At 46.4% G+C, this 27,145-nt stretch overlaps 3 protein-coding genes across 3 annotated transcripts in view; 2 read left to right on the top strand and 1 right to left on the bottom strand.

Moving 5' to 3' along the window:
* Positions 1–1,924: 1,924 nt before the first annotated feature.
* VhaPPA1-1 (Vacuolar H[+] ATPase PPA1 subunit 1) lies at positions 1,925–9,617 on the bottom strand. The gene is made up of 7 exons (XM_077643562.1): positions 9,417–9,617; positions 9,122–9,170; positions 8,347–8,430; positions 6,532–6,734; positions 5,226–5,416; positions 3,545–3,620; positions 1,925–2,573 (listed from the first exon to the last, which is right to left on the bottom strand). The coding sequence occupies exons 1-6, from the start codon at positions 9,481–9,483 to the stop codon at positions 3,582–3,584; spliced, it is 633 nt and encodes a 210-aa protein (XP_077499688.1). The 5' UTR covers positions 9,484–9,617; the 3' UTR covers positions 1,925–2,573; positions 3,545–3,581.
* A 37-nt stretch (positions 9,618–9,654) lies between these two features.
* On the top strand, positions 9,655–13,129 carry Rtf1 (RNA polymerase-associated protein Rtf1). The gene has a single exon (XM_077643561.1). It carries the CDS (start codon positions 10,041–10,043, stop codon positions 12,138–12,140), a length of 2,100 nt encoding a protein of 699 aa, XP_077499687.1. The 5' UTR covers positions 9,655–10,040; the 3' UTR covers positions 12,141–13,129.
* Positions 13,130–18,069: 4,940 nt separating this feature from the next.
* Positions 18,070–27,145, top strand: part of LOC144110526 (uncharacterized) — a 286,270-nt gene continuing 277,194 nt past the window's right edge. The window contains exon 1 of the mRNA XM_077643514.1: positions 18,070–18,424. The gene's annotated coding sequence lies outside the window, so the exon portion shown is untranslated. The remainder of the gene's footprint in view (positions 18,425–27,145) is intronic.

Below are 27,145 nucleotides of genomic sequence, written 5' to 3'. Positions count from 1 at the left end.
ATCTGGGGTTCTTTTACGTGCTCTGACATCGCATAGCACACGGGCCTCTAGAATTTCGCCTCCATTGAAATTAGACCGCCGCGGCCGCGATCGAACCCGCGTCTTTCGGGCCGGCAGCCGAGCGCCGTAACCACTCGGCCACCACGGCGGCGATGGCAGTGAGAATCTGCTTCCTAGAAGTGAACATTTTAGAGCGAAAGGTCGGCTACTGGAGGTAGAACTCGAGAGTTTCGCCTGGCTGTGCGCGTTTTACGTTGAAGCCCGACCAACGTCAAACCAAGCACCCCCCCACCCCCCCCCCGAGACCAACAGTGTAGACTGTGTTATGCTGCGCATAGGCATGATATGCCTGTATGGTATGGTTATAGCTAATGACCAGCAACCACGTGACCGATGACCACATGACCTCAGACTTTCACCTTTAGAGCTGAGATTTGCATCGCCTGATGTGTCATGCGGTGACGTAGCATTGATGTTTTCTATAACTACCACAGCCTTTGCTTTGGCTTCAGCCAGCCAATTTTTTTTTTTTTTACCAAGAATTAAGATCAAAAAGTTTGATATTTGCTCCGGGGATGTTGCCTTTAGGTTGCATTACAGCGATGATTTAGAGCTAAAATCATGCAATTAGCACTTCACACCCAGAGACAGCTCTGTATGGCAATGAAAATATGGCTACAGAGTGGAACGTCGATGCTGTCATTCCGCCAAATAGTTCTGCTGCCTAGCATGTTGTTCTCCTCATGGTAATACTGCTTCCAGAAAAGTACACTACCTCCTCAGAAACATCGCAGAAGAAAGGTTCTGCACTCGCACCCTCACATAGTGCTTTGTCGTTTGTGTGTGTCTATTCCATGCCAGTTAGTGCTTTCTAAAACCTTATGACGAAGCATCAACTAGCCCCCATAGTAGCGTCGCTGGAGCAGTTCGCACCGCCTCTTGAAGCACGCCTAGCAACTAGACGTGCCTAGCAACTTTATAAGCAAGTGCACAGTTTTTTACTTTACTTTTGATGTTGAAAGTTGGCAGCAATGTTAGAAATGTGTCTTAAGTAACGAATATCGACAAACTTGTCTTAAAGGGGCTCTGAAATGCCTTCAGAGGAGAGCACATTAACTCACTTAATCACTGCACTGTGTTGCCATGAAAACCAGAGCCAAATAATACTCTTCTACACGCAGCAGACGACCCACAATCACGCGTCAAAGTTGGCGAGCCCTTCCTGGCGACATTTTCATGCTCGCACCTTCCTCTGTCCCCCACATCTGCGTAGACAAGGTGAGAGGTGGCCATTGGTTAGATTCTTTCAGACGCCAGGCAGCTACCGTGGCCGTGGCCAATAAGCCGGTTAGCTCCGGCGTGTCAGGAAACTCTGCTCCCAGAGCGGAGTCTGCGAAGGAGCTCCTACCTTCCAGCGTGCAAAAAGTGACGAGAGCAGAGGGAAAGGCGTGAAGACGCTGAAATTCAAATTGTAATTACAGATAACTCAGCTTCTACAAAGCGCATTTAAAGAATCCTTGCTGGACACTATTCGTGAAGCGGCGTGCTTCAATATCCCATGCATGCCGCAACTTTATTAGAGCCCCCTTTACAGCCCCTTTAAGAGACAGACAGAAAAACTTTATTGAGAGAGTTTTAGACCCAGCTTGTTCCCTGGGCCACTGCGCGGTCCCGCACTGCATCAAGTAGGTCATGCCGGGACATGACGTCGGCAGCCAGAGTCACCACAGCAAGCTGCGATGTCGGGTCTGCAGACATGAGTAAACTATTACTTTAAGAGTAATACTTAAGAGTAAATTATTACTGAAGTGGGGAGTACATTCCACTGGGTAGAAAGAGGGGCGTGGAGTATGGGCGTCATCTGCTCCCATCGGCATGGTTCGGAAATGTGCTGCCTGGGTCGACGTTCATGAATGGAAGAAAATAATGTTGAACTGAAATTTTATTTCCAGTCTTGACTTGCACACTGCAGCAAAACAACCGTTGCATATGTACAAATAAATATTCCTACATTGTAACAATGCATTCACATCTACCATACTAGGGGGAAAAAAAAAAGTGCTGAGGTTCGGCACACACTAAAGCTTTAACAAGCGTATCATTCTGAAAGTAGCACAGAAAGCCCAATTCGCAACAGACACCGAAAAAAATAAGGCGTCCACTCTGCACGCTGTAATGAGATGCTCACTGAAGCCCGACAGACTAGAGTAATGCATAGAAAAATAGAAGCAAAAAAATGAACGGCTTGACACCTTTACTGCAGAACATAAAAACAAGCGCCCATGGGCGCCGGAGGAACCGTTCTTGCAATGCAGAATGTACAGAATGCGTCGAGACAACGGGAACCATTTCAGGAGGAATGTAACATCCAAGACTAACGGCAGCACTGCACGGGTAAAGAATAGTCTGGTGTGGTTACATGAAGAAAAGTAAAGAAAACAAAATGAACATGGTGTTTAACAGACGCGGACTCCTGAAATTCTGGCAGTCTTGCTTCTTGATCTGTCAAACGTGTGCCGTCAGGCTGCCGCACGAAGTGCGAGACTTCCAACAGGACTGTGGTGCATGGGAAGCTGCAAAATTCAAGGCGCGACAAAAATGCTTAACGAAGTAGCACACACCACTTATGCTGCTGTTACATGCACCTACAGCAACATCGGGGCTGGCATAATATATCTATTCTATAACCGATTACACTTTCGTCGCTGGCTAAAGCAATGCCAGACCACATTTTCAGTGTTTGTTGCTGGCACAAGCTTAATGATGGTGGGAGGTGGGAGATGAAAAATTCATTTTACAATATACTCAACCACGTGCCACTTGCCTTTGGATTTCACACCGTTGAGTTGACGGACACATTTGTTGACAATGCTTTCGGATGATTCTCGTAACTTTAGCTTAATTGACTCAAGAATGCAAAGTTTTGAAACCCAATATGTCTGATAATGGCCAGACGTAACAGGTATCAAACGTCGAATGCGCAGTAAACGCCAATAATGCCTGGAGCTTACCCAACTAAGATTTCCAAAACGTCGTGAACAGTGAACATCTCAAGTCGTGACACTAGGAATAAGAGCAGCCCACCGAAGGCATTTTTCTCACAAACGAAATAAATGTTGCTAAACATGCATAGCAACTGGCATAGTTGTATAGGCTGTGAACTGCAGTTTCTGGAAATTGTCTTCAGTGTCTCTCTAACCATTCCCATACTCAACATGCCATAAGTGAGATTACTTGTGAAATTAGCATTGTACAGTACCGCATGTGGGATTAAACGCTCCAAAGCTGCATATGGGCTGTGAGAGATGCCATAGTGGATGGTCCTGGAATAATTTTGATCACGCGAGCTTTTTAAACCGGCACTGCACATGGGAGATTTTGAATTATGCATCCGTCGAAATGCGATTGCGATGCCCGGGATTCGAACCCACGACCTTGGGCTTGGCACCCAAGCACTGCAGCCTTTTAAAACACCAGGGCAGTAATGAGCATTGTGCACCCTCTAGAATGGCTGTCCTCAATGCGGCTAAGACGCTGTAATTACCTTTGGGGTCAGCAGGATGCAAGATGCTTCTGCCACATTAGGCCTTGGTAGAGTCGCCCATGCTGATTTTGGCAGACTGAAATGGCAGAGGAAATACACTGTTACTAACCACAGCCAAACAATGTGCTGGTGAAAGCAAAGGTGGGAAAAGTACACACACAACGTAATATCCAGAAGTAGCACACAGGCTACAAGAGATGCCACAATGGAGGACTTCAAATTAATTTCAACCAGCTAGACTTCTTAATTGTACATTGCCACAGCGTGCAAATCGGTGTTTTGCATTTCGCCTGCCTCCATCACAATGTGGTCACTGCAGCTAAGATTCGATACGACGTCCTAAGGTTCAGCAGTCTAATGACAGCACTAAGCCACCATGGCCAAGAGCTCAAGAATGAGTAATTGCTAACTGGCTTTGCTGCACAAGTGAATGTTACATATTGCAAGAGTGGCGCACAGCTTGAACTGAGGCAGAAATTTTTAGCAGTGCACTGAAATCATCACAAAACTGCACAGTCATCATTCATAGTCCTATGTGATACTGTACAAAGGCATGTCTTCTCCCTGTTTGGCACAATTTGTCTTTAGTCAAAGCTGTGGACCAACTAGCCCGGACGCATGTTTACTAGGCTTGTAGTTGTAACACGATCGGCAACCGGGAGGCTTTGTAATGCATGGTGAAAGAGAAGCGCAAAGGAATAGACGCTGAGAAAAAAAAAGGAATCAAGATAGGCTTGGTGCTTGTCTTGTGCTTTTTTCTAGTCCTTGTTCTCACCCGTTTTTCACGCAGGTGTTATTTCAGCATAAACTTGTTGCGCTTAACCATTCAGCGAAATACATGAAATACTAAGCCCTTAGCTGTGAAGTCAGAATCCATATGAAAGTGGTCACCTTAGGGCTAAACTACTCTTAAAGGAGTATAGGCACCTAATTTTGGTGGCATGTTTTCTTCTCTATAATGATGCGGAAGACACTACTACGCATGAATCACCATGTGATATTCGCCTACGACTGCTAAATAATTTATAATGGAATTATTTCTGTCGTTTCGGTTTCAACAGCCAAACGATGGCTGTGACGTCAAAGATTACTTCTGCATCACGTGAGGCATGGAAAGACGTCCATAGCTGCTTCATCTATTAATTAACTGCAGTGCTGAAGCCAGCCTTCTACAAGAGCTGAAATGACAATGAATGAAGAAGCAGCAATTATATTGCAGTTTTTTTCATGTCTCGCGTGTCCTGTAAGTGCATGTTGATGTCGCAGTCCTTATTCGGCTGTTGAAACCGAAACAGCACGAGAAAGAAATGCGATTACAAATTATTTAGCGGTCCTAGAAGAATACCAGGTGGTAATCCATTTATAATAATGCCTTACGCATCATTACAAAAAAAAAAACTCACTCAAAATTTAGGTGTGTATACTCCTTTAAAAAACTGCTTTACCATAGTTCATTTCTGCAAGACTATCAAACAAAACACACTAACAGCTAGTTCCTTCATCCCTGTCTCCCACTTTCTTTCGAAAACAAGGGTTCGTCACACCAGACAAAAATTACGTTTTGGTTGACTGGCGTGAAAGTGACCACCTTCATATCAATGCTGACAGCGCACTACCTGGCATAGAGCACATTCATGCAACGAAAAGAGGCAAGATGCAGTGTAACGAACACCCAGCTCACCATAATGACGGCCACAATGAGACCAAAGAGGCCGATGGCACTGGCAAAAATCTCCACAATGAGCAGCTTGACGAAGAGCGCTGGGTTGGCAGCATCCGCCAGAGCCGCACCCGATCCCACTACGCCCACGGACATCCCACAGAAGAGGTTGCCCAGGCCAACTACCAAGCCTGCTCCAAACATAATGTAACCTGCAAAGACAGTGGTAGGCAGAAGCTGTAACAAGCTCATCATGGCAAACAGCCACCTATTTTAGCACATTTTCATGATGTTTCGCTACTGCACAAGGTATACGACCACAGATACCATGCAGAGTTACAAGCTAAATAAGGCGAATACTGTTCACAACTTAGCACGACGACAACTTTCATATTCTCCGACAAACTAGTGCTGAACTCCTTTATGAAACGAGAAGTAATGAAAATAACAGGCCCTGGACGTCTTATCACAGCATTATCATGAATGAATAAAGTGCTGCACTTTTAAATGCTTTCCTATTTGCACATTGTTGCAGTATGCTCTAGTGTTTACTGAGGGTTAATTGGAGAGACATGGGATAGGCCTTTGCCCTGCAGTGGGCGTAGTCAGGCTGATGGTGATGGTGATGACTCAGCTGCGCCTAAGACAAACACATCAACACTTTACGAGCATATATGGCCCCTGCATGATCAAAGCCTCATTAGTAACCTGTCCAGCCAATAGGCAGCTGAAAAAATTTAGCACGTCTTACACTGACACTATGAAGACAATGCTTTTTGAATTTAGACAACCTGACAGCTTTTAGCAATGCTACTGGTGACCACACTGCAATGAATTGGCCCAAGTAATTTTCTATTACTCCGAGCATATCAACGGACAAAAATGCAAGCAATTCATGCAGTTTAAACAGGCACAGCCACAAGCATGCAGCATGCTGGAAATGAAGACTCTTATGTAGTTAACTTATAAGCCTGTGCAGTGTGGGCAGTGGACACAAACTGTAGAAGCAGAGAAGGTTAATGAACCATGCAGTGGCAATGGCAACTCTTATGCCCTTGTTACACGGGCGTTTTCAGTTGGCTGAACTGAACAGCAGTTAGTGGTGTTATACAGCAGCCCCAAATGCCGTTGACAAATGGCAGTTCAGTTCAACTGATCAAAGCCAAACAAAAAATCAAAACATTTCGGCCATGTGGTCGAAACTGTAAGGATGCTACTCCAGAGGCAATGTCGCTTTGGCTCTATTTTGCGCTGTTATGGAAGCCTCTTAAATAAGCCAAGATTGCGAGCTGGCAATAACACAGGAGCCACCATATCTCAACCGTACCAGACATGTAGTTGAGCGCCTTCTGCTTGTAGTCGAGCGTATCATCGTTGAACCTGTTGATCTGGCCTTGAAGCACAATGGCCATGATGATGCCATAGATGGCCACCGCCTCGCAGAAGATGATGGAGACCAAGTTCTTGGTGCGAATCCGCGGGGCCTTCACACCTCCTCCCACGATGCTCACACCAGTTGTGAAAATGCCACTGTACAAGAAAGCTCGTGTTAGCCTACATCACATGTGCCCATTACAAGAATGTCTTAAATAACCTGAATTGTGGCAAGAAACTTAAAGGACGGGTATGTTAACTTCACCAGAGCTGCAAAAGGTGCATGCGGACTTTCCTTCAAATTACACCACCTGACCCAAAACAGCTCAACTGCATTAGCATACAGGCTAAGGCCAAACATGACAAAGGTGGTTGCCATGAAACAATGCCGACAGTCGCATAGTTTAATATATATATTCAGGTGAAAATGTTTCCATACGCATTGTCAACTTCCAGTGCTGATGAATAAGCAGCATACAGAACGGGCTGAGCAATGATTGGAGGAATTAACATGACCATAGGCAGGAAAAAAAAAGAAGGCAGGCGCCCCCCAAAGCAAAATCGAGCATTGATGTAAAACTGACAGGAACTCTTGCACACATGAAATAACTTTCACTTGTTTAAAGCTCTGTCTTGCTTAAATAACCGGTGCCCCCAGAATGGCGCAATGTGCAAATAAATCGGGTCAGTGGTCTTTGTTTCAAAGATATGCACGATTGAACCATCCCTACAAGATATTTGATGTGACAAATGACACATGACAAATTACAGTGTCACGAATACTTAGGTAGGCCAGCAATGAAGGAAAGGAAGGAGTGCAAGTTAAGAGGAGGATTAGAAACCCATAAAAAATTTCCCACAGACTTCAGGAACGGCTATTTATGTGCAAATCTGCTGAAGGACTGCAGACCAGAATGAATTCCAGCAAGGCCATGAACTGATTTCAGACTTCGGGTTTGCTTCTGGGTAAAAATCATTGGGAGGAGTCCAGCAATTCAAACGTAGTCTTGGTCTTGAGTTTAAGGACCAGCTGTGAGCTTGGCATTTCAGGCTGTCCTAATGCTCTCTCCTGCCTCTCCCTAGCCATGTTAACTCAATGCCATTTTAATACAATGTAAGCAGCAAGCGTTTTTCTGTTGGAGCGGCTAGTAAGCACGGCATTAGACACTGCAAGCACTGGCATGGGACCTTAGCCACATGGCAAAGCAAAATGTCTGCACCGTCGTACTTTACCAACTGCTCGCATATGGCACCCATCTCCATCTATCCTTCCCATTCCTTACCCGCCTCTGAAAGGAGGTTGGGATTGGAATTCTCTTCTTCATGCTTGATCTTCTGAAATCATTTGACAGTCGTTTGTTGCTCTCGTGCTGTTCTGTTCACACTCACAACTAGAATATTTTGTGCTGCAAGTTGAAGTCATGCAGAACTTGGCTGCGGGCGTTTAGAGATCATGTTCACGAACAAGCACACCAAAAAAAAAAAGGAAGAATAATTAACAATCATACAAGTAGGTACACTACAGAAAGACTTGAAGAAGCAATTCAAATTCAAGAACACAGCATCAACCCGTCAGCGCTTGAATAGACGATAGACAGCCGAATCAAGGAACGTGGGACATAGGAAGGCAGAAAAAAAAAGTGGCTAATATGTGTGCACAAAGACAAAAAGGTCACTTTCCAGACACAGCACAAACCAGAAATTTAAAAAAAATTATATGCAATGACCTAAACACTTTGGTGTTAGGATGAGGAACAACTGCACCCACCTGGCTGCACCGACTACAGACAGTGAGATGGAGAGACCAATACCGAGACAGCACCACATGTACGGCGAAATTCCTTCTAAGAACCTGAAACAGAACGACCACACGTTAATTAGGGCGACATACAAACACAGTATACCCATGCTTACCTTTTAGATAAGGAATGATCAACCCGTTTTGTTAGTAACATATATGCAATGACAATCATGAGCAGCATTTTGAAAGCATAAGTGACTTACAGCCACTATGACGGGGTCAGTGCCCAGCACCTGGAATTAGTTTTTTAAGCTAGCTGTGACCAGTGACGCTAAGGGGACGAAAAAAAAAATGCGCAGAGGCGCTGTTACGCCTCCGTTCAAGGCGCTGCCGCCTTTGAGCTGATTTGAACAAGCTTCAAACTAGACTTCAGACTTTTTAAAACAGTCAGCGGTAGCTATGACAAACAGCTTCACCTGGGTAACCATCATACCTGGCATGAGCAATTCTTTATGCGGTAAGTTGTAAGAATTACAGACTCGAAACCAAGATTTGTTCATTGCATTAAATATTGTCCTCCGTCCTTGTTAGTGTAGAGGCTACCGCTGGAAACGGGTCTATAAGAGTGCTCAAAGCTTTGAAGAAAGAACTAATGAAGTGAACCTGCGATTCTAGCGGCGATCTCTGGTACTGGTTTACCCAGCAAGTGCCATACGCGACTACAACTGCTCTAACGAGGGTATTCGCGAGCCCACATTCGGGAGCACACGTTAAAACGAAATGCATGAAAAATGTTACTCACCAGCCGAAGTCTAGCCTCGACCCTTTGCCCGATAGAATGTAGTACACCGCTAGAAAATGAAGATAAGCATCGACATAAAGTAGCGGCGTAAACCTAGGATACCGACATTATGCACGCAGTACGTATTGAATGGACGACATCGGAAATGTGCTATGGTAATCAAGAATGATGATTCTAACGTACAGAGGTCGGTACATCATGTCTACACATTAAATTCGAGGTCATTATTAGTAAAAGCGCAACACCATAGGTAGTTTCAGATGTGCACTGATGAGAGCGCCGAGTACCGCCTTACCCACGCAAAGGATCAAGAAGCTGGATATGCTGTATACGGTGTACTGGGCGTTTGCTAAGAGGCCCATTTTCGGTTGCTTGCTTCTCCACGCACGAAGATTTCAGAAACAAACTTTCCGAGAGCTTTCAACGACGAAATACCGCCGTTTACAACGCCGATCTGCGGCTGCAGTCGGGTCTCATGACATCCGCAACCGCAAAACCCGACGCACACCGAAACGGAAATGCGTTTTGTTTTTGCCGAGCTTTGCCTTGGTAATTCCGGGTTTGTGCGCTTCACTTTAAAACACGCTGCGAGAACAGAATAAACCACTCCTTGTAGTTATTAACTTAAAAAATGATTAACAAAACAGTAAATTTAATACTGGATATTCAACGTTGCTCTGCGCCCCATCTCGGCCCATGGCTCTGCCGGGCGAGCGCATCGCTTCATTTTGGGCGGCCATGATGGATGTTGCGATTGAGTGTGCGGGCCAAGTTGTATCACGGATCTCATCCGTTCGGTTTAATGTGTGCTTGTAGCGATAGCTAGGCGGTACCAAGCCGAAGGAGATCGCCAAAAAGCGTGAGTCCGCAAAAAGTCTGACTCTCGCCATCACTGTAGGCTAGCCCACTCGCGCGCAGCATGGTGAAGCGTAAAAACCGGGTAGTGTTGGAGTCCAGTAGCGGGGAAAGTGACAGCCCCGACGACTTGGACGGTGAGCTGCTTCTGCTCGCCAAGAAGAAAAGATCCGAGTCTGAGGGCTCGCCACAGAAGCCGCAGCCCGAGGAGAGCTCCAAGCCAGGCGCGGCCGCGTACAGTGACTCGGAGACGTCCGAGAGCGACGACGACTGGACCGTTGATGGCAAGGGAGGCGCCAAAGCCCGCAAAGGCAAGCTGTCGAAAAAGACGGTCCGGAAGAACCGCTCGTCGGGTAGCGAGGCCGAGAACAAGAGCAGCGCATCGTCCTCATCCGAGCCCGAGGAAGGCGAAGTCTCGGACTCTGGCGGCGGTTCCTCGGCGCCGGCCGGCGGCAGTGGCAGCGACGACGACGATGACGACGATCCGGAAGAGGAGGAATTCAACGATGGCTACGACGAGAACCTCATGGGTGACGAAGAGGACCAGGCGCGCCTGGCACAGATGACCGAGAAAGAGCGTGAGCAGGAGCTGTTCAACCGCATTGAGAAGAGAGAGGTGCTGAAGACGCGCTTTGAGATCGAAAAGAAGCTGAGGCTCGCCAAACGTAATGAGCAAAAGCGGAAGGCGAAGAAGGAAGAAGGCAGTTCCAACAGCAGCAAAGGGGGAGAAGGCGTGTCGGCCAGCTCTAGGTGCAAAGAACGGCGTCGCATGGTCGAGGAGCGTAAGGACAAGCTCGACAAGAAAGCACAGGCCATTAAGGATCTGAGAGCCGAGCGCGAGAAGAAGCGAAAACAACTCCAGGAGCAGCTGCAAAAGGAGGAGGAGGAAAAGGAGAAACGGAAACCCCAGGAGGAAGAGGAGTCCCAAGCCCAGACATCCAGGAAGCTCAAGGCAAGTGACATTTACTCGGACGATGATGATGATGATGCCTCTGACAGGGATGATGACCAGGATGACGACCAGGCCGGAGGGGACACATCAGATCGTCGTCGTTCGTCCTCTTCGTCCTCATCCTCTGATGAGGAGGAAGCCAAGCCACAGATAGCCGCCACAAAAGAAGAAATTGGCAAGATACGACTCTCGCGTCACAAGCTTGAGCGCTGGGTGCACGCTCCATTCTTTGCCAAAACGGTGATTGGCTGCTTTGTGCGAATTGGCATTGGCTCCAACAATGGTCGCGCTGTGTACAGGGTGGCACAGATCACGGATGTGGTCGAGACGGCAAAAGTGTACTCCCTGGGACGTGCTCGCACAAACAAGGGCCTGCGGCTAAAGCACGGTAAACAGGAGAGGGTCTTTCGGCTCGAGTTTGTTTCCAACCAGGACTTCTCAGACTCCGAGTTCCAGAAGTGGAGGGAAGTGATGACCCTGGAGGGGGTCTCGTTTCCCACCACGGAAGAGGTGGTGAGGAAAGGCAAGGATATCCAGGATGCTCTCAACTACCAGTACAAGGAGTCGGACGTGGAGAGCATTGTATCTGAGAAACAGCGCTTCAAGCGAAACCCGCACAACTACGCTGTTCGGAAGACCCAGCTCATGAAGCAGAAAGAAATGGCGGAGCAGAAGGGAGACCACGAAGAAGCGCAGAGGCTAGGTGGAGAGCTAGAACAGCTCGAGGAGCGTGCCCGGGAGCTGGACAAGCAGCGTACGAGCACAATAAGTGCCATCAGCTACATAAACGAGCGGAATCGACTGAAGAACATTGTGGAAATTGAGCGTGCCATCCTGGAAGAGGCCAAATTAAACAAAGAAAAGGCTGATGATCCCTTCACAAGGCGAAAGTGCGCTCCAAGTCTGGTCACCAAGACAAGGACGGCGGATCCTAAGCCTGTGGCACCGCTGCCGGTCCCAGAGAAAAAACCTGAGCAACCAGTGGTCAGCGCAGCTCCAGTTGAACCGGTGCGCAAGCAGCAAGATCAGCAGCCGCACAGAAGTGAGGAGGACATGTTTTCTGCACATGACTTTGACATCAAAATCGACCTGGACATCTCGGTCTCCTCTGCGCCTTCAGCCGTGGCAAGACCATCATCTGGTGCAAGGCCAGCACTTCCGAAACGCTCTCTGAACCTGGAAGAATATAAGAAGCTGCGGGGACTCATATGACCTCTCATGTACTGTGTCTTTTGGAGGGGCAGTGACTTATTGCAGCTGTCATTTGTGCTGTCAGTCCTTTCAATCTCTGCAGAGAGCAGTGATCACCTTGGTCTTAATCGTGGAGATTTTTGTGGTGCATTTCGGCGTATGGTGCATTGCCCGCTCTCAGTGGACAAGGCTTCTTCTTTTTTTTTAGCTCTTTGATTGTGGGTAGCGTTCGCAGAGAATGGAATTAAGCAGAGAGTTGGTGCAGTTACTTCTAACATGCCGTGGTGGTTTTACAGTAGCGTCATTGTGTGCAAACCCTCAAGAGAAAGAATGCTTACAATACTGCATGAGTCCCAGAACTGTTTTTCTTAGTTTTCTGCCCCTTTGGATTGTTACTGACAGCTACTTGAAAACAGTGTGTTTTGCGCTGGTTGCATAATGTGTCTTATTGTCAAGCATGACTCTGTGGGGAGTGTTTCCAGATGTACTTGGCAGTCGGCTGATTGTGTTTCTGAGGTTTTTTTCTCACTGAGCTGCAGTTATCGTGAAGTAGTATTTAAACTCTCCTTTATCCTGTGTAAAGAGCATGTGCTTTCAGAGGATTGGGCGCAGTCTGAGTGCTGTTGCTTGACTCAGCAGCCAATGCAAATATGTACAGTTACAGCAGTGTTGTGAAAACAGTGAACATGTGCATCACACCTTTAAGGTTATAAGCGATCGTAGAGGGGCAGCGGCTGCATGGAGCAGAAACCGGCCCTTGTGGGAATGAGGTGTAAAAGTAAGCATTAACGTGCATGCCACGAGTACGCCATTGATGTAGGCGAAGCCCATGGCGAGCTCTGTACATACTCACCGTTTGAAATCTACAAGATGCGGCATCTTGCCAGTACAGGCCGGCATGGCAACTGGCTGTTTACACTTAGTGTCTTCTTTTTTTGGCATTTTCATCTGTCATCGGTGTTTAGAATAGGCTGAACACTCACTGCTGCAATAAAGCAAAACATGACTGATTCAGATTTGTGCTTGTCATGAGTAATGACACTCTCAAACGTTGCTTATTGTGCCCATGACCTTTTTACAGTCTTTGTGCACGTGTGGGACCCCAAAACTGACTGAGTTGAAACGTGGATACTTATTCAAGCACCAGCTGAATATTGTTTTTTGTTGAAAAGTGTAGTGTTGACGGCACATGGCTTCAGGACCGGTGCATGACTTCTGTGCTGACATGCACGTGTACATAATGTAATTCTTGCATGCGCGTAGATGCACTGATGTGCACTGCTGTGTTTACCGCGTCATTAAAGGAATATAGACACCTAAATTTTTTGTGCATATTTTTTTTGCAATGATGCGTAAGGCATCATACATGGATTACCACATGGTATACTCCTACGACTCCTAAATAATTTACAATCCAACATTTTTGCTGTCTCGGTTTCAACAGCTGAACGATGACTGTGATGTAAAAGTGTGCTCATAGGCGACGCGAGACAGGAAAAAAACTGCGATATAATTGCTGCTTTGTCATTTTGGTTCACTGCAGTGCTGAAGCCAGCATGCCTCAAAAGACGAATTGAGAACAAATTTAGAAGCAGAAATATAATGCGACCTTTCTCATTCATTTTGTGACCTATAAGCACACTTTGACGTCGCAGTCATCGTTTGGCTGTTGGAACCGAAACAGCATGACAGAAAAATTCAATTGTGAATTGTTTAGCGGCCGTAGGCGAATACCATATGGTGATTCATGCAATAGTTTATAGTGTCTTCCAGATCATTGTAGAGCAGAAAACATGCCTCCAAAATTAGGTGTCTATACTCCTTAATAGCAAAAAAAATATGCTTATGAAAACAAGGGTCAGCTCTACAACTTGGCATCTCATCACTATGCATTTATTCATTCTGTTAACTCGCACCTGAAAACTAGACTTCCTCATAGACTTCCCCGCTGACTGGAATCTGTCTACCACTGTCTGCAGCTGAATGCCGCATTCACAAGCAGCTTCCAATACCAATAAGCAAACAGTTCCTGTTGCGACAACCATGGCTCAGTCGAAACAGTGTAGCGCAGTTTGTTAGAACATACAGACAAGCGAGCATACTATGAGCACAAAATGGAGACCCTCACACTAGTGCCATTATTGAACGGTGTTTCAGGCCCCTCGGCCTGCTCTTCACAGTAGTTCCGCGCCCTGAACTTTTTATTCAGGTATCTGTAGGACATTGAACGGATTCACATACTTTTAAACCTCCTTGTATACTCCCTTGCTATGATTTGCCTTATGCTGAACTTATTGTCTGCCCATCTGAAGGGTGCTGGACTTATTAACTTCAAAACATTTCCTGCATTGACCTTCTGAATGTGCTCTCTGCAGTTAAATGACCACATTATTTGTTTATATTTAATTCTCTCGTTTAAATTTCCTGCACCAATCTCTTTCCACCCGTCTATTATAAAGCCCCTTCCCAACCCAGGATAGCATGTCAGCACTTTTCAAACACTGACTAAATTCTGGCCATTAAAGAGCCTTTCTCTCACTGCTGTGCTTTGGAGTGTGCTGCTGTTTGCCATTCTCTTTTCAGTTGACACTTGCCCATAAAACGGAAGACACACTGACGAGCATAAACAGTAAAAATTGGAAGCTTTTTAAAAGGAAGACTGAACTGCCTGCTGTAGGTTATAGGTTATCTGTGGACATGTGGAGTAGATCCATGGCATCAGACTTTCACCATAAAATTTTGTGTGCCAGATCAAAGCTGTAGTTTTTTGTTTAACTGGTAATGTTGTGGATGATTCTGTCAATACCTACAGATGGATACAACTTAGGTCTGCACTGAAGCTCCGCCCACATTCACGACCGCCTCACAGATTTCCTTGTATTAAAACCCAGCGCTAAAAAACATAGACAGAGGACGAGACTATGTCTAATCACTGATATCTACGTAAAGATACGAGTGCACGCAGGACTCAGAGGACTTGATTCATAATTAGAACATTTATTTTCTCAGAAAAAGGAAAGATCGCACGAAAAATCACGGTTATTTACAATATTTGCACATACTATACAAAAACACAAAAGCTTCTGCTCCACAACAAAGTCACCAACTGCGAACGAATGGCATTTGTCAAAACTTCTACCCTTCTGCATGTGAATCCGTGCCCGGCAGCAGAGGTGGTTTAAAAAAAAATCGCCAATTTTTATTTTCGTGATAGTTTATGATCATTTCAGGACAATGCAAAGGATGAAAAAATAGGCTGACGGGAAAAGGTACGTTTAATTGGGTGAACTGTGCCTACGATTAAAAGGAGGGCCATGCGCTGCGTGATGGGGAAGAAGAGTGGCTCTTCTCTGCAATAACTTCCGCTTCCTGCAGCAGATCTACGGCAATGTACTTCAATCTTTTCGGGAATAAACCTACACTCTTCTTATTTTCGTTTTTACATTTCAGTATATAGGTGCGGTGTGTAAATAGCGTGGGCGAAAAAAAAAAGCGCTCAGAAAATTTCAGGGGGTGCTCTGACACCGAAACACCCTTTCTGGCTACGCCCCTGCTTAGGGTAAACCTCCTGCGGCTCTAAACTTTTGATAAAGGGTGTACATGTTTAAGTGATTTTATTTATTGTTCTCACAAGGGCCCAGATAGGTAAGCTCACTTATCCTGACAAACTGGATGGCAATAATTGTGTCCCGTATGCCGGGTGTTTCAGGAAAAAAATTTTGAAAAATGGGCTTTTGGGGTAAAAACGGCTTTTGCGGCACAATATTACCAATTTTGGCTGACACCAGAAAACTGATGAATCGTCTTCAGTGGTAAGCTGGCTATCTAATTTTTAATAATTAACTTTAACTGGTAGAGTCTGGCACCTAGTTGCAATTAGATACTTGTAACCGGCCGTTAGTAATAGCTATATCAGTTTTTAGAATTTAGAAAATGCGATTATTTGTGGCGCCGTGGCTCGACAACGTAGTTGTTAGTGCCTATTTATTAATAAAGATAACAGTCGAAGGAAAAGATGTTGCTAGCCGCGGCATCTGCCATCGAAACCTGAAGCACCTGAGCTGCGGCTAGCGGGAATAAAAGAACAGGGAGAGGGAAGGAAAAAGAGGGGGGGGGGGGGGGGTAATAGTAAGAAAGGATAAAGGTAGGGCGGCAGTACGCACTATGTACAAATACAGTATATAGAATATTTGGCTTTTTCGACTAGTTACGTCTACTGGAGGGTCGCTTTGCCTGCATGCTTTCGAAAGAACATGTATTTTCGCGCGATGCAGCCAGATTTTGTCGAGCCACAGCGGCGAGGTTAATCGTGTTTTCGAAATTCTAAATACTGATATAGATATTACTAACGACCGGCTAAAAATCTTTAATTGCAACTAGGCACCTAACTCCACTAGTTAAAAAGTGAATTATAGATTAGTTAATCAGCTTACTTCTTAATATGATTTTGTGTTTCCCGCCAACACTGGTAATGCTGCAAAACCCCTTATTTTTACCACAAAAAACCTATTTTTTGAAAATTTATAATCATCAGTCTGACTACCCCCTCTGCTGGACAAAGGCCTCTCCCATATCTGTCTGGTTAGCCCTGTCCTGTACGACTGGCGAACAAACTGGTGGGTAGTAAGCTCATGTTAGTGATAAGGGTACATTTTCTTCTTAGTAACTATATATAGTTTCGTATACGAATCTGGTAACCTGGAAGAAAATCGGATCGGGCACGCAGTGAAACAATATTATTGAGCACAATCCCCACAGCGCCAACATGTCATTGCAGTGTGTGTGCAGGGGTTGTAAACCATAGCAATGAATTTAAAAAGTGAGGCATTATAGTATAGTATTCCAAAACTTACAGTAATTCGCAAATAACGTCTTGCAATATGGCACTGAGCCGCCGCGGTGGCTGAGTGGTTATGGCGCTCGGCTGCTGGCCCGAAAGACGCGGGTGCGACCCCGGCCGCGGCGGTCGAATTTCGATGGAGGCGAAATTCTAGAGGCTCGTGTGCTGTGCGCTGTCAGTGCACGTTAAAGAACCCCAGGCGGTCGAAATTTCCGGAGGCCTTCACTACGGCGTCTCTCATAGCCTGAGTCACTTTGGGACGTTAAACCCCCATAAACCGAACCCAATATGGCATTACTCAACTTGTTGGAGTGTGGCGTAGAGGTAAAAAAATGAGTATCCTATGACCAAAGCTTTTCAGAAATCGCAAATAAAGTTGAGGAAATCATTTAAACAGTTTTTATATGTACATACGCGTACATGATGTTTCACTTTATGTAAGTGATTATTTATTTAATATAACAAAAGGAAGGTAAAAGATGTTTGCTCACCCCGGCATCTGCCATCACTAATCGGTGGCACCTGAGCTGGGGTAGCGGAAATAAAGGATAGCAGGTAGTTTGAAGAAGTGAAACGAAAGAGGTGAGGGGATAGTAGGAAAGAGATAGGGGTGAGGGCATATATACACTATTTACAAATTATAATACAATTGTTCAGGCTGCGCGCGGGCGCCAACTTTATTCGATAAAGGAAATTAGGGCAGATTACTTTTTTAAAAAGTTGTAAAGTAAAATGAAACAGGTATATGTATACCAAGCTAATCTGCTGTAATGGGAACCTCTCATGCGGGTTTGTCATTATTAATTTTTTCATGAATATGTATGCACCGGTGCTGGTTGAAACCGATTTTTCGTCCCGTATGCGCATCAACCGCTCAAGTACACACTTCAGTGCAGCAAAGGCGGACAAGCGCGCTAACTGAGTTGAAATTTGAATGATTCACAAACTACGGCACCTCGCTCCATCAGCGCGGCAATAAGTCACAAACATGGCATGCGACGATCGGTGTCAAAAAGAGCGCTGGAACGAGAAAAAAAAAGAATTTACATTGTCGCGCTCGAGGCGTGCAGCGCGCGCGCCTGGCATAGCAGGCGAACAGGAAGTGACGTCAAGTCGCAGCGGATGCGGCGTGCGGCGTGCGCCGGGCGAAAGCTGTCCGTCGCCTGGAGCGAAGCGGGATTACAGTGACCACGGCGGCGAGAGTGAGCGGCTCGCTTTTGTAGCGGCGGCTCAGCGCCGATCGAGAACTTGCCGGCGCGTTTCTTCAAGGTGGTCTTTTCGAACGGGCGCACTGCACACGTTTTTGTGGAAGCCGCTGCTCTGCGTTCGCTCCAAGCTCAAGCGGAAAAGAAGTCGATCTGTGCGTGTCTGTGTGTGTGCGTGTGTGTGTCGCGTTTTGTCGACAACGCACCTGCGTTCATCGTATTCCGTCTAAGTCAACGATCCGGACGGAGTGCGGTTGAAAGTGAGTATCATTTCGTTATCTCTGACGCCCGACGATGATAAGGGCAAAAATGGTTTTACCGCCTTGCTAATTTCGTTGCGGCTGGAGAATGCGTTTCCGTGCGCCGTTTATAGACCACGGCGGTGTTCCCATGGTCGCATTCACAGCTGCGTGCAAGTCGCCGGCTTCAAGGCTGAACCAGTTTTTGCTCCTTTTTCAGAGCTACCGTTCGGAGCTTTCATTGTCGAGGAGTTTGCCAGAATATAGTGTTTGCGAAAACGCGAAGATACCTCATTGAACCGAGACGTTCTGCTTGCTTCATTCGTCTCACAACACTGCATGTTTGACGACTATCGGTAGGTTCGCCTGATGCTGTATAGTTCCGTTGTAACTGATCAACATGACAATGACTTCATGTTTGACTCTTTCATTTTAATGAGAGGTGACATGGGTAAGTCTTTCAGAACATTCCATTTGGAAGCTTTCGGACCGAAGCCGTTATGCTATTTAACGAACTTGAGTAGTCACGACCATATATTCCGTAGCACAACGCGGAAACGTCCCAAATACGTTCTCAAAATATGCAGTCGAGATTTCAAAAATAAGCTGGCAACCTGTTCTATAGGGGCCCGCGTGGATTTCTGTCCGGAACCTACACGGGGAATGCCATCGGTACAGTGTTTGCTGGTATGTTCTTGGGGTCTTTACGTTGGAGTTCTGCCAACGGCTGTTTGTAACGTGCAAGTGCCTTTACAGTGCCGCCATTTGACACCTGGCACGCCGAGCAACTTATTGCGTGGATTTACATTATGCGTTGCAACTAACGTAATTGATGACAGTGAACGTTGTTAGCCGCCACTTTACCAGTACACTTTCAACTTCAGTTGCTATTAAAACGCCAGCAATTCGCTTTGATCACTGTTGTGTGGTCGTTTTGGAGAAACGGATAAGTGTATACGTACGTAACAGATCTCATTTTTTTATCACCCTTTCCCAAAGAAGAAAGAGACACATGGTTAGTTGCTAGCGGTCTCTGCTTTGGTCAATGAATACCGAGTACCTGTGTAACGCTTTCGGCGTGCTAAGCAAGGTTGGTAGACAGATGCATTTGGATTCCCTATCGGTGAAGATGGACAATATACTTGTGCAAGACTGGTTTGTTACGGTTAGCGCCCGACAGCCTAATGGTAATGGTTAACTTGTGCTTGGACACAGTCGTGGACAGAGTAACATGGACCGTGCTTCGCCGGTCGAATTACTCTGACGCGTTACCTACCAAAGAATTAATGGGTACTTGATATATATGTATGCAACTTAACGAGATTGGAGGAGGTATCCCCTGGAAGGAGAATGGCTGGGGTGGCCCTTACGCCGTCGCCCACGTGCCGATGGGGCTCTCAAGAAGTCGCAGGACCCATAACCTGCCCGAGGTGTTCCACACCGGCTGCAGTGGTGAATGTTCGCCACCTGCTGTGGACTTGTGCAGGGACAAGGGCTTCAAGGGCACGGTTTTTTACCGGAAGTGGGACTAACGGCGACGAGGAGGATTTCTCCAAGTGGCTGACCGACAACAATAATAGCATGATACTTTCCCGGTTCCTGCACGAAATACCTTACATGGTTTCCCGTAGTATACCGTGGACCCAAATTATTCCTTTATGGCAAGTGTGAGAAAAAGAAAACTAAATGCCACTTGTGCGTTTGCACATAAAGGCAGAGTGCCTTTCTATTTTCCTTATGGAACGCCGGAGGTGGTCCATGTTATTCTATCCGCGGCGGTACATCAGTACCATCAAACGAAGGTCGTAATGAGGGAGAGAGAGAGAGAGACTGATGTTTATTGAGGAGCATTAACTTCAGCATTGATGTTTAAAACCTCTGGCATGCTGTTCTTCAGAGGGTTGGAGGTTAGCAGAGAGATAGACTAGAGGATAACATGAGCAGGAAACAAGGAGTGCTTGAAAAATTATGTGGGATACATCACGAAATTTTCAAGTACACCATTTAGATTTTGATATAGAAACGCACAAGAGCTGAAGGCATGTAATGCGAAGGGAAAATAGCGAATTGATCATTGCAAGCGCAGGAAGTTGTAGCTGGGGGGTCGTCAGATATTCAGGTGGGCGGATGAAATTGGGAAGTTTGCGGGGTATGGTGGCCGCAGGTGGCACGGGGCATCGTTAATTTGGAGGTCACCAGGGGAGGAATTTGCCCTAGAGCGGACGTAGTAAGGCTGTGTTGTTGATGATGATAGGATTTATATTGCTTCGTGGAGGCCATTGTCTTGAAGGTCAAAAACCAAGAATTTGAAAGTTATTGCGCCGGTGTGAAGGGCAGGATCAGGACCCTTCGCAATGTCAGTGTTGTTTAACTAACTGTCTCTATTTTTAGCCCGTAGCTCTGTCTTCCGTATAAGATGAGCATTATCTCTCTCTCGACTGTGAACGGAACCACAGTTGTCAAAGTAGTTACTGCTGGTCTCTTTCAAACTTCGCTAATAGCTCGTAAACGCCGCGTTAAAACGAAGGCGGGAGTGTTATTCCGTCCCTTGTTATGGACAGGCGTCAATCTGAGGTGGGGTCTCCGCCGTTACAAATGCTTCCCCAGGTGAAACGATTCCAAAATTTGCATTTGCACTCTGCTGCGTGCGAGGTACAAAGAGTAAAAGATGTTGTTGTTGTTGTTAGCCTATCAAAAGATGGCACATATACACACTGGGGGATCGGCCAAGAATCGGGTGACTATTCACCTGTATTCAGGTAATTAAAACTAAAAGCACGCGGGAGAGCAACACCGGAGGATTCTTCCTCATGAACAGAAAAGTGATGAAAGTTTTGGCTTGAAAATTAATAATAATAATAATAATAATAATAATAATAATAATAATAATAATAATAATAAAGAGAGGAACTGCATGGAACAGAATTATTAAGCCAGAATGTAATAATGGAGAGGAAAGAAAATTTTGTAACCCTTAGCGTGGCAGTCGGTGAGATTCTAGCAGGAAATTCAGAACAGCGGTACAAACAGATCTGTGTCTGAACCCAAATGTGGTGGCCCCAAATGAGTAAAAGATTCGTGGCGTTTTCTTTGTCATTTGCTGGTGTTAACGCACGTGCGTATATAAATGACACAGTTTGGCTGTGAGAGCCTCACTGGCTCCGCGTTTTTCGCCACACCTGCATAAATAAGTCCGCAAGCTGTTCACATCTAGGACGCAGTGCACGTGCTTTGTGCAAGCCCCGGCGAGGCGCAGTGAGATATGCCGGGAGTACTGGGCGAGTTTCAAGGGTATCTTCTGGTTCCAGGGCCGCCGTAAAAAAAAAAAAAAAGGCGCTTGCTCGCTAGGGACAGCTCTGTTGCACCATGCTTCAATGTCATCGATTTATAGCTATGAAGAGTTGTCGAAGTTTTTTTGCTGCAGTTAATTAATCGGCGCCCTTTTCGTTACGAGCGTGAGGTTTTCAGTTGGTTAGGAATTCTGATTTTAACTTGTTAGTTCGCTGTTAGCGTTGGCTACTAAATCGCTCGTTTTTCGATGCACTGATAACGAACGCCTTTTGTACCGTTTACTCTCACCTGTGACTGACACTTCTACTTCGTGAAAAATCGCGATTTCGCTCATATCCGAGTCCAGGGCACGGGTTTCACATCCTGGTTTGTAGAAATTTTGAGGAATGTATTAAATGCAGCGTGGAGCGATGAGGTAGCGTATTCAGTACAGTGACCAAAAGGCGCATTTTCTTTTTGCATCGAATACTTGCGTGCCCCGGGATTACAGCGGTTCTCGCAGAAGTTTCGACGGCGAAATTTTTCGGGAAATTCTTTTCGTCGTCACGTGACCTGATTTCCGTTGCGTGTACTGGAGTCACGCTCCGGCGTCATGGAGATGCGGCGGCGTTGGTTTCAGTACAGTACCAACTAGCATGCCTACACCGAGCGTGCTCTCTGCAGGCTCACATTCAGGCTCACGTTCAGGCTCACATGCACCGTACTTCAACTACGAAAGAGCGCGGAATGAACGCTAGCGAAATGAGCGGCACACACACTGGGCTAGCGCTTTTTTTTTTCCTGCAGTGACGTCAGCATGCTTTTACTTACCATTGTAAAAGCGGTCTATAGTTGCCGGCGGCTTTAACACTGCCGTTTGGCTCCGCCATAGTTGTTCGCTGCAGGAGCGTGTGTCTGGAATACCCAGAACTTTTCTGCGCTCCTGTTCTGACCGCAGACTAGAGATATTTGATTATACAGTCGTACCTCGTTAATGTGGACACATGGGTTCGCAAGCAGCGATTTCCGTAAAGCGAGTCACGTAACCACGAATCGTGAAGACAATATGAATTGAGAGAAAAAAAAAGAAACGCTTCATGATTATGGTCTGCTTGTGTGCTTTGTGGTGTACAGAGCAAGTGGAAATTATACAAAATCTTAGGAGCTCTAAGCGCATCATGATATTCGCCATTATTTGTTAAACAATGTGATCCATGAGACCCGCGATGGTGTCTCATTGTGTGGTGACGCGTGTCGAACTAAGACTGTTTATATCCCCACGCATCGCTAGTGCATATGTGTACTACGCCGACTGAATGCGGCTTTGAGCCTGGCACAACCCGCAAAGAAAGTTTTTTTTTTTTTTTAAAGCCACTCGTGCAATACGGCAAATGATAATGGCGCGTCTACCGGCCTTTTTGGCACTCTAAAAGATGAAACCGCAAGAAAAAGGCCATCACTCAGGCATTTGCCCATTCGCACTACCTTTTGCTGGTGTTCTCCGCACAAAATAAGGAAAGGGAAGGTCTGCCTGGTGCAGTGGAGACCTTGTTTTTATCGCCTTGCATATTAGCGTGAGAAAAATAAATGAGCCCCTGTGGGCTCGGTGTATTTTCGCTCTGTCCGTGGCCCGGACAGCGAGTTTCCATATTAACGAAGAGTAAATGCTTTGAAAAAGTTTGGTATTGGAAAAAAATTACCCATATTTCAAGTCGTACGTATGAACGGGGCACGGCTGTATCAGTACCGAAACTCTTCAAACAACACACACACGTCGAATTCCGCACACCAGTTGGTTCAAAACTCGAAGGCTAGCTGATCGTCGCGACACTTGTGGCATTCGTATTAACTGCTCAGACCGGCCGTAGGCTGCTCAAAAGAACATGTATATGGTGGAGAGAGAAATATTGCAATACTGCACTAATATAGATATTTTCCAATCTCGTAGGAGGCGCCACCATCTGCTAACAACTGGCCTCAGGTTATGTCCGGAGTTCTTATGCAGTGCATCGCAACTAGTGCGATTAAAGATCTCTCTCGGTAGGCATTACTGAGCACGCACTTTCGCGTTGCCGATATCCGCCAGTGACCGGTCCGCCAGTGCAACATGCATGTTCGCGCGACGCGTTTATGCAAGAAAATAGCATCATGGGCGTGCTGTCGCCACGACCAGCGTGACGTCTTCTCCCACGGCCTACGTCACTGGGAGCAGCGACCAATGGCTGGAGGGGGAATGAAATGGAAAGGAAACGGATCTTTAGAAAACATGGCCCGCGGACTCGACTGAAGATTAATACAAGGGTCATTCTCCTATGTCATTCTTCTATGTCTGTCTCTGTGCGCCTTATCCCCCTTATCTTACGCGATACCCATCTCCACCCTAGACAGAAAGGAGTAAAAAGGGCCTAATCTCTTCTCTAACACACTCTCTTTTATGAAAGGGAGTACGCTAGAGGAAAGTTTACTCGCTCTTTACTCCCATGGGTAACTTGCGCTGAAGTTTGTGGTGCCGACTGCAGCGCCATAACACACTGCCTAGCGAGAAGAGCAAGAAGTTTTGGGTAGTACTCTTAGTACTTTTCCGCGCCACCTTCAGGCGCTTATTGGCGGGAGCCTCCGCGCTCTGTCGAAGGTCAGCTATCTGGGCTACGCCGAGAGAAGCTAGGCAATGAACGCTGTCAGCCAAACGCGGGTATCTAATCGCGCAGAATGTGTTCTCGCGTTTGCAGCGGCCCAAGCGGCTGAAAAAAAGCAGCTTTGAGTCACCGAATGGAACAATTGCAGTGCCACCTTGGCACCGCAGGTTCCCCATAGAAGCGTTTTCGTGTTTACGGGTGTGCTATCCTGATCCCTTCCGTTTGCTGCAATCGGCCGTTTTTGGATCCAGTTATTTTGGTTCGTGATCCTGAACGCCCAGACTGTACAGGGCGTGCTATTGCGTGGCACGCAATGTATGTGCACGTTAACGTAGTTAGAGGTCCGGCGGAACTCAGTCTGGTCAGGTGTCACGGCAACAAAAATCTGCAAATAATATGGTCGTCGACCACGTGTAAGGATTGGTTAGAACATGGAAATTTTTGTAACCGATGAAACTGGCCTGGTACTGAAAAGTCTCTGCACGTTTAACGTCATCTTCTCGTTGCAAGATAACCGATGGTCCCTTAGGGCAACGGAGTGGGTTCCAAGAGAAGGCAAGCGTAGCAGAAGGGCGGCAGAAATCAGGTGGGCGGATGAGATTAAGAAGTTTTGCGACGACAACGTGTTCGCAGCTGGCACAGGACAGCGCTGTTTGGAGAGACATGGGAAAAGCCTTTGTCATATATAGTGGGCGTAGTCAGGCTGATGTTTATGGCGATGATAAATCGATAATCAGCGGGATATTTTTTCGTCAACGATGGATGGTTGAAGGCAAAAAAATCCTTTGTTGAGCATAGCCTGTCGGACGCAATGAAAACTGTAGTATGGTTTCAACTGAGTGAAGAAAGAACCGGAAACGAAAGAAAGTTTGAACATAGGGTCTGACGCTATTCCAAAAAGTGATTTTGTACGACTGTGCAAACAGTGGCGGTCTCCATGAGTTGTGACTGCAAAAGATATCGAAGCAGGACTGCGGCAAGACTGCAGGACTGCAAAACTAAAGACGTTGTAATAGTGTTAATAATTAATAATTCGTTTTTGGGGAAAGGAAATGGCACAGTATCTGTCTCATGTATCGTTGGACACCTGAACCGCGCCGTAAGGGAAGGGATAAAGGAGGGAGTGAAAGAAGAAAGGCAGAGAGAGGTGCCGTATGTGGAGGGCTCCGGAATAATTTCGACCACCTGGGGATCTTTAACGTGCACTGACATCGCGGCAGCACACGGGCGCCTTAGCGTTTTGCCTCGATAAAAACGCAATTGTAATAGTGCCTCGATTGTAATTTTTGCTTTTGCATGTTACAGTAACTGCCTACTTTTTCTTTCGTTATTTTATAGTGCTTAGTTTCTTCCCATTCTAACCCTGTATAATGGTTATTTAAGACTATAAGGGTTATATTACGCATTATTTTCGCGATTCTAAAAGAAAACAAACACTTTCTGCGTATGCTTCGTTGTATACGTTGTATACGTTGTAGCTGTCCGCTCCCATTCTGATGCTCTCTCGTTCATGGAGTGTGCGTGCGATAAACAAATAAATAAATAAATTACGCGCAAGCTGCCTAAGCGGCCGTTCCAATTCCTTGTAAGCTCGCTGCACCTTATCGCCGTTTGCTTCTTCACTCTCGCCTTTCAGCCCCCCCCCCCCCCCTCTCCGCAATTAGCATAGCTGGCCGCAGAGCGCGTGCACCCTTCCCTGGTCGACTTGTCCCCCTTTCTTCACTGAAGACCCCACTCGACGCTCGAAGGCGCGATCTCAATATGGCTCTGAGGAAAGCGGCTGTATCCGGCCGCGCTTGTAGTCCACCCGTTAAAAACAAACAAAAAAAAGTAACGGTGATGGAGAGAGAGAGAGAGAGAAAGAGAGAGAGAGGGAGGGGGGTGGCTTGAAGGTTTGCAACTGCATCCTTCATCGACACCGCCGGCCGTTAGTCTTGACGAGCGTTTTGTCCCCGATCTTCGCACGTGATGCTCGCCGCGGCGTGGTCGCCTTTGGAGAAAGGAGGAGGGGGAGGAGGAGGGGGGCGGCTTTATTTCATTTTTCCAGCATTGAAGAATGCGCCGCCCCCCTTCGCGAAAAAAAAAAGGGCACGGGCACTTATGCGTACCGCGTTTGTGCGAATGTAGCCAGCAGCTGCCAGGGCTGGATTGCTTTTAGGGCCCTGAAGATTTGCCACTCAAGGCGAAGTTTGGAAGGAGGACGCAGCTACGTGGTGAGATTAAGGCCTGTCGTAACCCCGCACTTAGCCGACACTGCTGTGGTATAGTATGTTTGGCTTCCCTTACAAAAATTTCCTCGGACAGTCTATATAGACTGTCCATAGACACTTCTGTCTACAGTCTATAGACTCTCATCGAAAATTTTTATAGAACAGTCTATAGGCAATAAAAATCCTATAGACAGTCTATAGAGAATCTACAAATTTATGGCCATACACTTTAAGTAGGCTCTCGTCTATAGACAGTCTATAGACTATGAATACACAAAAATAAATATCTATAGGAAGGCAAAAGAGGCTATAAGAAGTCTACAGACTGTCTATAGACCATTTTTTTAAAGGGTGAACGCCTAAATATTCCAATCCTCTGCGTGTGCTATATGAGACGGGGCTTCGGGCTAATTTAGACCACGTGGAATTCTTCAACGGGCACTGACGTCACGCTGTAGCACACGGGAGTCATATGGATTTCGCCCCCATCGCAATTCAACCGCGGCGGCTGGGATTCCATCCGACGACCTCGAGCCGGACGCGATAACCACTATTCCACCGGGGCGGGTGCTTAGCCGAAATTTATTCGGAGTAGGTGCGGACGGATTAAGGGCTTCGAATTGCGC

Source organism: Amblyomma americanum, chromosome 11, assembly GCF_052857255.1.
Source record: "Amblyomma americanum isolate KBUSLIRL-KWMA chromosome 11, ASM5285725v1, whole genome shotgun sequence".
NCBI classification, from domain to species: Eukaryota; Metazoa; Arthropoda; class Arachnida; order Ixodida; family Ixodidae; genus Amblyomma; species Amblyomma americanum.
Note: the sequence above shows the minus strand (reverse complement) of the source record. Positions and strands in the feature narration are given on the sequence as shown.

Excerpts from the sequence above, each read along its gene's own strand:
- VhaPPA1-1 (XM_077643562.1), bottom strand. The coding sequence starts at position 9,483 with ATGGGCCTCTTAGCAAACGCCCAGTACACCGTATACAGCATATCCAGC. Across the intron at positions 9,171-9,416 it reads CTTCTTGATCCTTTGCGTGG|CGGTGTACTACATTCTATCG; the intron begins GTAAGGCGGTAC and ends TTCATTTTCTAG. Across the intron at positions 3,621-5,225 it reads TCATTGTGGCCGTCATTATG|TCTGCCAAAATCAGCATGGG; the intron begins GTGAGCTGGGTG and ends CTGCCATTTCAG.
- Rtf1 (XM_077643561.1), top strand. The coding sequence starts at position 10,041 with ATGGTGAAGCGTAAAAACCGGGTAGTGTTGGAGTCCAGTAGCGGGGAA.